Source organism: Fukomys damarensis, unplaced genomic scaffold (genome assembly GCF_012274545.1).
Source record: "Fukomys damarensis isolate Sample0158 unplaced genomic scaffold, DMR_v1.0_HiC HiC_scaffold_11, whole genome shotgun sequence".
NCBI classification, from domain to species: domain Eukaryota; kingdom Metazoa; phylum Chordata; class Mammalia; order Rodentia; family Bathyergidae; genus Fukomys; species Fukomys damarensis.
In genome coordinates, this window is record NW_022900923.1 from 386,004 (window position 1) to 396,929 (window position 10,926).

General features: G+C 44.4%; 1 protein-coding gene across 1 annotated transcript; it reads right to left on the reverse strand.

Moving 5' to 3' along the window:
• Window positions 1-555: 555 nt before the first annotated feature.
• On the reverse strand, window positions 556-10,911 carry LOC109118623 (dynein heavy chain 6, axonemal-like). Its single transcript, XM_033762009.1, has 5 exons — window positions 10,808-10,911; window positions 9,283-9,385; window positions 6,804-7,031; window positions 5,133-5,327; window positions 556-600 (listed from the first exon to the last, which is right to left on the reverse strand). Exons 1-5 carry the CDS (start codon window positions 10,834-10,836, stop codon window positions 595-597), a joined length of 561 nt encoding a protein of 186 aa, XP_033617900.1. The 5' UTR covers window positions 10,837-10,911; the 3' UTR covers window positions 556-594.
• Between the last annotated feature and the right edge of the window lie 15 nt (window positions 10,912-10,926).

The following is a 10,926-nucleotide window of genomic DNA, read 5'->3' on the forward strand; positions in this document are numbered from 1 at the left end:
AAAGAGAAAGATAAAATTATGGTATCTTACAGATTAAAAAGAGGCTATGCATGGAGGGACATAGGGAATTTCATATGTCTTGACCAGAGATTGCAGCCTCTGGTGACACAACTGGCCGTTTGGGACCACTGTTGTGATGTAGTACGTAACTGACCAAATGTCATTATGGGTGTGACTATAACCCATATTTTGATAGGCCATAGCTTAACCTTTAGTTCCAAAATAACCATTTTAAATGGCTATAATATACTTGTTAAACTTAGAAACCTGCTCTAGTCCCAGAATTCAGCTGCTCTGCCTTGGAAAGATATGGATGCAGAGATCTAGCCTTCCTGTTTCAAGCTTTTGGGTGGTGTGGGCTTTCTGAATTGTATTTGCCTTTCTCCTGACACCAGCTCTGTTCCCTCTGTCACTGCTCCCACGCCATCCTCACCAGACATGTTTTTGTAGACAGACTCCCAAGTAGGACTGGCAAGGAGGGCCTGCAGGGTGCCCAGGGTGGCACCTACAGCCCCGTTGTCCTTCTCCACTGCCAGGGGCAGCTGTGCCTGAATGTCACACAGGATTTCCATCACCAGCATGTCAGGGCTTTGCTCAGGTCTGCAAAGGAACAGGGGATAAGTGAGAGCTGTCCTCTCAGAGGCCCAGGGCACCGTGCATTCTCTCCGCACAGTGACATTTACAAAGAAATGTGTGTTCAAAACACCTTCTTAGAGTTTCCTGCTGAAATGTCCACCCCTCTGCCTAAGAAGGGTCCCATACTGACTCTGGATATGTCCTCTGTGTGTCCCTCAGGGCAGTGACAGGTGGGTGAGGCACTGGGTGAGTGGCACACCTCTCCAGAGTCCCCTCTCTTTGGGAACTCTGCTTGCACCCACATGCCTGGTGCTATCCTCACGGCCCAGTAGGCATCCCTTTCTGTGCCTGAGGATCTTTTTGCTGTAACTACACGGCCTCCCAGCTGTGAAATCCACCTGCAGTGATGTGTTCTTTATTCAGTCATCACACTCTGCCCCAGACTTTAAAGTTTTGGCTTTCAGTAGAAGTCAGCCAATTTGGTTTCAAATAATTCCCAAAGTCAAAATGTATTAGCTATGAGGAGGATGGTAGATCTTTCAAGGTAGGTCTTCCTACAGCAGCATTTCAGGGTCACCACCTCCTGCCTCGATGACCTATGGCATGTGGACAGACATTTTCAGAGTGCTTGTTCCACGCATTCTCTTACAACTATCTCATGTCTTGCTGCTTTAGCTGGGGGATGCTAACACTGTAGACCCAGGCATTAGACAAAGGGTCTACAGAAAAGCTAATCTGCTACTCTGGGGATCTGCTAGGAGTTTCCAAGATCCTCTGGGGATTCTTTGTGCATGAGCCAGCTTTCCTTAGAGGAAGCAAACAGTATGTATTTGTTCCATCAGTGAAATGGGAGTTCAGCTATCTCTGTACTATATCTATAGGGTGACACTGGCTGTTGTGGCCAAACTGCCAACCCAAGCCACAAGCTACCTCCAGAATTCAGCCATGTCACTGATTTTATTTTGTGTTGCTGCAGATCCAACCCAGGGCTTCAGTCCAGGGCCTCATGCATGTGAGGCAAGAGTTCTATCATTAGCCCACCCTAGCCTAGATGTCAGTTTAATATAAATTTTGGTCAGAGGGATAGGAAGAAACTGTAAGAGAGTGAAGAATTCTAAATGGTTCAAAGGTTTCAGAAGTACATGGAAAAAAAATCACTACACTTTAAGGTCCAAGGAAATGTAAAACTCAATCTGTACTCAGAAGTAATAGATAAAATATAACTGGAATTCAGGACATGGGTGAGGTGATCACTTTATAGAATTACAGAATTACTGTTATCTTGACAATAACGATAAATAGTTCAGGGCATCCTGTCAATACTGTCAATAAGAATTAATTCATATTTTGGTTAAACTCTATGTTTATTTCTTTTCTGACCACAAACAAACTGGAAAGTCAAACCAAAAAAATCATGCAATGTGATAAAATTGATGTATGCTAAATAACTTTCAAATTTTGAGAGATTCAGAATTACATGTAACTAGGATTAACAGAATCAAAACTGTGGTCAAGGAATGATGTTATTTAAAATATCTGTAATGCTAAGAGAATTAGGCCTCCTAAACCTTACAGGTCAGTCTTGTGACTACACTTTACAGGGGGTAACTGAGAAAGTGATTTAAATTTAGGATTTAATATAAACACAGCTAAATTATATAGATAAGTGAATAAAGAGGTTTAAGAGCTACTGTATTTGATTATTAGATTTCTAAAAATTACTGAAAACTTGAGAAGGTCTGGCAGACAGGCAACAGCAGTACATTAACTTTAGCATCTTTTTTTTTTTGGTACCGGATATTGAAGTCGGGTCCTTGCGCTTGCAAGGCAGGCCACCGACCTGCTGAGCTAAATCCTTGGCAGTACATTAACTTTATAAAGCATATTAATATATTTGAAAATGCTTGACTAAGTCTATAAATGGAATTAAACATTATTCAAAGACTTTTAGGTAGACTTCCAGACACAGACCTAGATTTCCAGGCTGAGTGTCAGGGCATGAGGAGCTCAGCAGATCTGAGCACCCTGCAGATGCAGACATTGTCGGATGTCAGATTGGGCTCACGGCTTTCTCATGCTCAGGGGCCAAGTGTGGAGCTGGGTAAGCCCAGACTTGGGAGGAAGGGGGCACATGCCCCACCTGTCCCTGAGCAGCTGTGCACCCCAGGAGATCCCAGACACATCCGGCCCTGCGAGGGCATGAAATAGCAGAACCCTCTGTTCCCCTGGCAGCCAAACCACTGTTCTGGCATCAACAAACTTCATCTTACTCTAGAGGCACAGGAGGACAATTAGGGTCTAGGCGTTCATGTGTTGTACCATCTGAATCACTCAGTAGCTGGCTGGATAAGCACACATCCTGCACACAGCCATGGGAGTACAGCTCACAGGTCCCCTTCACTCCTGACCCATCACTGGTCCCACCTCAAGGGAGCAAATAGATACAAGTCATATAGGAACGAATGCATCTGAAAATACCACCCACCAAATACAGTTCAGCCCCTTACTCAACAAAGCTTTATGCATGCTTGGTAAGTGTGTATGCGGTGCTTGCTTCTGCATCATGTGGAGAATCTGAGTTCTCTACTGTGTAGATTATGCTCTCCTGTAAGTTCTGCGCTGCATTTCCACATGAACACTGAACAATCTCCACCTAGCAGTTCCCTGTGTGCTCTCACCTGATCGCGAGCGTGACTGTGGCAGTGCTGGGCTGCATGGCAATGAGACCATCTGTGAACTGCAGGCCCTGGGCTTCCCTGCAGCTCTGTGTGGCCTCGGGGTGCATCCCTAAGATCTCTGGAGCATCCTCGTCAGGTACAGACTGGATAATGTGTATGTAGTCCTGGAAGCTTGCAGATCTGGGCACCAGCTGACATATCTGAAAAGCTAGCCACTTAGTTTCGCCTGTGTGAGACGGCACTTTCAGGAATGCTGAACACAACATTTCTCCAGAAGACTACTCAGAGGACCCTTCTTATTTGTATGTAGTATGTTCTAAAACACATGACCCCAAGGAACATCTGTGCCCACTGCACTGTAAAGCACACACAACATGTATTTATATAGACTCCTGGGAAAAGAAAGAAAGGGGAAAATCATCTAAAGGCTGAGATGACTCTGGTCAGCCATTGCTCAGTGACATACATCTGCAGGTGATGGGTACAATAAAGCTGATCATGTCTTTTTTTTTTTTTTGCAGCAAAACATGTAGAAGGAATGGAAATAATATTGTACTTTGGATTTTAAATGTCCCCCAAAGGCCATGATTGAAAGCTTGTTCCCTGGCCCGCATCTCTATGGTGGGGGGTTGGAACCTTTAAGAGGTGGGGCCTGGTGGGAGAAAATGATGTCTGGGGCATCCTCCCTCTCTCTCTCTGCTTTTCCACAGGGTACTTCCTCTACTGAGTGCTCCCACCACACTTCTGCCTAATGACCACTGGTTCTGAAACCGTGAACCACAATAAACCAGTCTTCCTCACAAGTTGATCATCTCAGGGATTTGTCACAGTGGCACAAAGCTGCTTGTCACAAATGTTAAGAACTTCCAGCCACTGACAAAGAAGCAACGCTTGTTCATATGGCCAGGAAAGTGGGCAGGGGCAGTTTTCTCGATGTCTTCAAGGAAAGCCCCAAAGTGTTCATGAGGCCACAAGCAAGACACAGCAGTCACTAGTAAAAGGAGGTAGGGTTATGACAGTAAGGAAGAGAAAGCAGTAAGTTGAGTGTCAAAATTTCCAATGTTTCAAAGCAAAGGGAGGATGGAAATATAGGATTTTGGGGTATATCTGTCATTGGACAGAGCTGCTGATGCCACTGCATGCTGCTACCTTACTTGTGCCCAGAAGTCCTGTACTTTGTACTTTGCAGGCAATTTAAAGGATTTTCAAGGGTTATTTTCTCTTAAGGGCTGACTTTAGACTCTAAACTAACATGTTGTTTTAAACAGTTTTATTTGAAGGCCATCTTAAAAACCTTACAGCTCTTTCTGCCTCAGCAGAGCCCGGCCCATGCCTGAGCACACACTACAGGCACCTCCTTCTCAGCCTCCATGCTCCTCTCCCGTCCCAGTCCCCATGCTGAGCAGGTTGAACCGGGCCCAGTGCTGGCAGGGCTGCAGCATCTGAGGCCTGGTGCCGGGTCTAACTGCAGGTCCCTCCACAGGGCCAAGGTCCATGTGAGGATGCAGCCCACAGGTTCCTGAGTTAGCCCTGCTGCTTGTTAGCTCTGTTGCTTGCACCCTGTGCACCTGCTTCTCCACCTGTGACCTGGGATGCTGCCTGTCCCCAGGCTGTCTCAAGCACTGACTGAGAAGCATTAGCACCTTGGCTGTGTGCTTTCCACCCCAGGAACTTGGGGTGTTGCTTTCTCTTTACTGTTCTTTTCATGGTGGCCCTGCATGATGCAGGGTTTAATGGAGCAGTGGGTAAACTATTTTTGTAATATTGTTCATGAAAGCCATCAAAATGTACATGAGAGTTTAGTAGGTACTATTTTAAATAATGAAACAGTGCTTAGTTAGAAATAATGGGTCAATGTGAGATGCATCCTTTTCTCACCTCACCGGAGAAGGTGAAGTCATCTCTCAGCACCTCTGGGTTGCAGAACCTGCAGAGCAGTGTGTCCAGGCACCGTCTGTCCCAGGGGTCGGTGATGCGGCCACCGTAGACCACCTCCCCGACCAGGCAGCGCAGCTGCTCCCATGGCAGGTCCGCATGCCTCTGCAGCACGCTGGCCAGCACCTTGATGGAAACCTGCGGGAGGTACATGAGGCCTTGCTTCTTCAGAATGTGTCTCATTTACCTGACCTTTTCCATAAAACCAGCACCTCCCAACAGCCACTCATTTTCTCTGTCACTATGTAGAAGTAGCAAGATGATGAGCTATTAGGAATGCACTTTATCACTGGTTTTGTTATTGAATTATTCATTATTACTGTTTTTTTCTTTTTTATTCTCTTTTATAAATTTTCCATTTTGCTGCATTCGCTAGAACTTCTGAGACAACACTGACAGTAGTGATCACAGCACCCTCGTCTGAGATTTGAGTTCATGTGACACAGTTTTAGTTTTTGGCTATTTAGAATGATACTCACTGCTGCTTTTTAAAATAAAGTCTTTTCCAAGTACAGGTAGTTCCCTATAATCTTATTACTTTAGAGTTTTTATTGCACAGTAGGCACTTTTCTGCATCTGATGAGATGATCCTATAAATTAGGATCAGATTTCCAGACATAGAGCTATTTCTGCATTCTTAGAATATGCCCAACTTAGTCATGGTATATTAATTTCTGATACATTATTGTTCACATAGTATAATTATTCTTTTCCTGAATCCTATTAATATTTTACATATAATTTTCACATCTCAAGCCCCAAACAAAATTAGTCTCTAGTGTTTATGTGTATTATTTTCATCATATTAAAATAATGTTATTTGAGATGATGAACTGGGGAGATTACTGCCTTTTTCTGAGGTATGGAATACTGTAAATCTGAGCTTTGAAGAGGTCTGGGCATGTTTGTGTCACGCTGGGCTCCTAGACTAACCTGGGCAGGCACTGCGCCTGGTACCCTGGTCAGCAGGGCCAGAAATGGAAGGCCTTCTTTAGGGAGAGGACACAGAAGACAGGAGGGCCACACGGGTGGGTCTTGGTGGTAGGAGTCAGAGAGAGGTTTTCCTAGGAACGTTTTAAAATCTGCTCTCACATGCAAATGTGACCAAAGGTGTGACAGCACAGGAAGCACAACTGCAAGATTAATCTGGGGCGGGAATTTGTGAGCAAGCATTGCCATCAGCCTGCAGAAAAGCACAGACAGAAGTCTCTATGCACAGTGCGGAGAAAGACAAGAAGCTCACCTCCATGACCACTGTCACCTGCCTCAGTGATGAGAACCTGACAAGCATTCACAGTGCTGCCTGTGTGCCAGGTGCTGTTCCGAGTGCTGTCCCCAGCTTTCTTACCCTGATACTGGGCAGCAGACACTCACTGTTACCCTCTGACCCAGAACACTGTGGCCCCATAGCTTGCACCGTTGGGGGGATGGGGAGGAGCTTTAACTCAACTCCAGAAAAGCTGGCTTCAAGGTCTGTGTTTAGTGAGCCCTTACTGCCATGTTGCAGAATCATTTTCGGGTCCCTTCACAACACTTGGCATTTGTGCAGACAGCAGGCTCCCAGCTTGATTCTGTCACACATGTTACTGCTTGTTTTGCAGAGTTCACACTTACCTCCAAGTCTGAAGAAATGAATTTATAAGCTATATTCCAGCACAGGGTGCCATAATTTTTTCTCTCATTGATCACAGCATTGAAAAAGCACAGGCTGAATAAAAGTTTTTTCCACCACTGTCCATAGTCAGGATTTTCAAATATCTCTTCTGTCACCTCTCCACCACCACTGTATCCAAACATCTGGAGCAAGTTGCTTTTCAGTCCCTGGGGAAGCTCCACAGCAACCTTGGAGACAGATGAGAACAGACGTCATATGAGTACAGATGTAGGCTCTGCTTTGGCCAACACAGGGAGGTTGTGAAGAGAGAGGCTGTGTTGAGGTTCATGGCAAAGAAAAACCTTCTGCTGTCTGCAAGCTGATCTGATGGACCCCCTGGGTTGTCCTGACTGTCTCTGCAGCACAGGGAGCAGGGCACTGAGGAGTCTGGGGGAAGCAGACTCACCTGTCAGTGGCAGCTGAGGGCTGCAGGGTTAGACACTGGCCCAGCCAGCACGGCCCATGCCATCCGTATTGGAATGCATGGTGCCTTACTGCATGTTTTGATGGCAGTGAAAACATACTTATTCTGATATGCAAGGAAGTTCATGGGTGTGTGTGTGTGCGTGCGCACATGCATGTGCACACTTGTCAATATGAGACTTCCAGATTTGGGATCAGAGTGATTATTTACGCATGCAGCAACTCGATTTATCCCCACCTGGGTGATGGGGAGCCAGGCACACTTCAAGTGTCCTGCACAGGAAGAATGGAGGGGGTCATGGGGCTTACAGAAAGTGGCTGGTATTGGGGAGAGAAAAGATGGGGAAAGGACCAGGTCTCTGGGTTTCTACAGCTTCTCTGGAACATAAACAAACACCTTTCATTTTATTCCCTGAAGCTTCTCTGCCCCATCACCCTTAGAACTGGAGCCAGTGGCTCTGGGAAGTGGGAAAATGTTGGGTAGATGAGAGATCCCATCTCAGCATGCTGCCTTTCAGACATCTTTAATGCAGGTTGCCTGTTGTCTTTGTTCAAAAAGCCCTAATTGTGTAAGGATGGGAAGGAATTCATGCAGCACTGTTTCATGACTTTGTGATCAATTCTTTTGGGAAGGTCCTTCTCCCATCTCTGAAAGCAGGGACAGTATGTGCCCGACCCTTTAGGAATATATCTGTAGGAGAAGGTAAGAGAGAGGTAAGAGGATGAGGAGAGGCAGGGAGGGAGAGAGATTTCATCTTTGGTGACAGTATTCTTTTTTCATCAGCATAAATGCATCATTTTCCTAGAGGTGAGCAACTTGAAATTGTATGAAATTTTAAGTCTTTCTCTCCAGATAATGTATACATAGTCATATAAAAGCAATCCTTTCTGTTGATCTCTGATGTTTGCCTTGTCAGATTGTATGAGAATGTTATTTCACAGAACCTTAACAGTATTAACATCTCATCTGCTTTTAAACATTGTGTGTTTGAGGGCAAGCAAAGGTATCTCCTTTGTCTGATTTGTGCTTCTCTGATCTCTAAAGTCTGAACTTTTGCTGTTTCTATGTTTATTGACGTTTTGATTCTGTGCTCACTTTTATGGGATGTTAATGTTTTCCTAACTTATTTGTTGGAGCTCTTATTTATGTATTAAGAAAGCTGCCATCTGTCTGTGTAGATAATGCTGAAAGACAGAGTCCTATAAAGGTTTCTGTTTGCAACAATTAAAATCCCCCCACTCCTGGCCAAAGGAAAAGGCTCACTGAGGCCATAACCTGCCGCCCCTGGGAGACACACAGATCCCTCAAGTCTTGAACTCCCAGGCCCAGGTCTCTGTGCCTAGGGCAGGGTGGCTGGGGAGGGAGCTAGGACAGCAGGAGCACTGTGACAGGAGGAACTTCTAGTTCCATGGAGTCACACTTGTCCCCGGGCTGGTGGGGGCTCTGTTAGAAGCTGCTCCTCACCATCTTCTCTTCCACCCTGGTTCTGTTAGAGATAGATGGGTCCACACCTGTCTATGCAGCACTCAGCTACACAACTGCTCAACCCCTCTGCTGCGAGGACATCATCCATGGCCAGGTGGACACCGTCAGCACAGATGACCAAGTCTTGCTATCTACTCAGCCTCAAGATGGGCATCAGAAGAAGTCACACATAATCTTTGGCCATCATCTTTTACTAAGTAGTTTCACTCTGATTTCTGGGAGATCTTTATGGAGAATCACAATGAGGAGTAGAAATAAGAAAAAGCTACATAAATAAAGGGCCAGAAGAGGAAATAAATTGTGTATTTTGGGTTATAATAGTTGGAAGCTTGGCAGCCTTGTGTGAGAAAACAAACCTCTGAATTGTGAATGATTTAAAGTCTCCTTCTTGGTCCCCAGCACAGGTCCATACAAAGCAATTTAGGGCACCAGAATCAGTATCCTTGTCAATTTAGATTAAGAATGCAAGATGACTTACGTTCAAATGGGGCTCCCAGTCAATATTAACATATGCTATTTCTTGTTCCTACCTTTACACCCTTTTGAAGAATAGGAATTGGGAAGGAACTGTCTGACTTGGAGCTTAACCATAGCCTAAATTCAGGGTCTATGGTTACATCTGGCCTGTTAAATCTGAAAAATAAAAAATTTATAAATATTTTAATGTAAACATTTAAATAAACATGCTCTTTGAATCAGCATCTGTTTGAAGTGGGTTTATAAATAGTTTTGCTCAAGAGTGTGACCTTAAAAAATTTTTACTCAAGAGTATCAGATATCTTATCACAAGAGCTTTCATGTTACACAAGATTTTGCAGACAGTGCATCAACTCTTAGAAATTAAAAACAAAATGAAGGTTCCATTGTTCAAACCTGAGAACCTGAACCTCAAAACAATGATGCTAGTAACCAATTATAACCCATTGAATAAAATGAGGACCAATGAGCTCATAGTGATATGAATAAATGAACAAATGAACAAATAGGAGAGAAAGAAATGCTTTTCCTCCTAGCAGAGAACCATTAAACAATCTCCTTCCTCTGTGCTGCTGGAGATTGAACCCAAGGCCTGTGTGTGCTAAGTATGCTCTTCATACTAAGCTACTCTTGCAGTCCCATTCAATAAATCGAAGAGGAGCTGTGGCAAATAACATAGTAATGATTCAGTCAAAAATTACCAAGAGTGTTGGAACCTACACAATCTTAAAGTCTGCACAGTGACAGATAACACCACAGTAGCATGATCAAAATGAAATCAGTTTAGTTTTATTTTTGTTTTTTGAGACAAAGTTTTGCTATGTAGCCCAGGCTGGCCTTAAGCCAGTGATCCTCCTGCCTCAGCCTCCCCATGTTGGATACCAATTTCCAGAGACTCCTGTAGTAAGTCTCTAGTCCCCTCCTGCCCAGTGTGTGATTCGAGGTTGAAAATAAAGTTAAGACAGAGTTAAAGAGAAAGTGTAAACTGGGATGGCCAATGCTTCTTTGGCAAAAGGCACTGGCCTTTTCTTCTACTGAATTTTATTATTCATCAATCAGGGTAAAGGTGCATGTGCAGTAGGTGAAATTACCATGGAAACTAATACAGGCAAGGCTTTAAACAGAAGTCAAAGCATTTTCAAATTGGAAGCGAGACAGACAAAATATATGGTTGTAATTAGAGCATTGTCCTTCAAACTATGAAGGTACTAATTGTGGGAATGGAATTTGGGTGTGATTACTCTAACCTCCGCTATGGATGTCATATTATACAGCTTCAAAGGCCGTTACTCTGGTCTCAACTATGGCCATTAGCAGGGAGGTCTTGTTATCCTGAATGCTACCACAGTGCTCATGAGATGCTTCTGTGAATCATGTAGCTTCAGTCAGACTCACTTCTTAAAATAAACCAATGGAGGGAGTTAACTCTTCGCAGCATGCACTGCTTACAGCGTCTTTTGGGTATTATCAATATTGTGAGCTCTGGCACTTGGGTTACAGGTGTGCACCATGGCAGCAAGCTACTGCATGTTTTTGATAGTTAACTGGATCCCTTATAAATAAATACAAAATGCTTACGACTCCACAATGGCACAAAGCTGTGGCATAAATGCTGCTGCCAGGTGGCAGTTCTGCAGGAAAACCCACTGCTGCCTTTTGCTTAGAGCCTTGACAAGGAGTTCTTCTGCTCTGGCCAC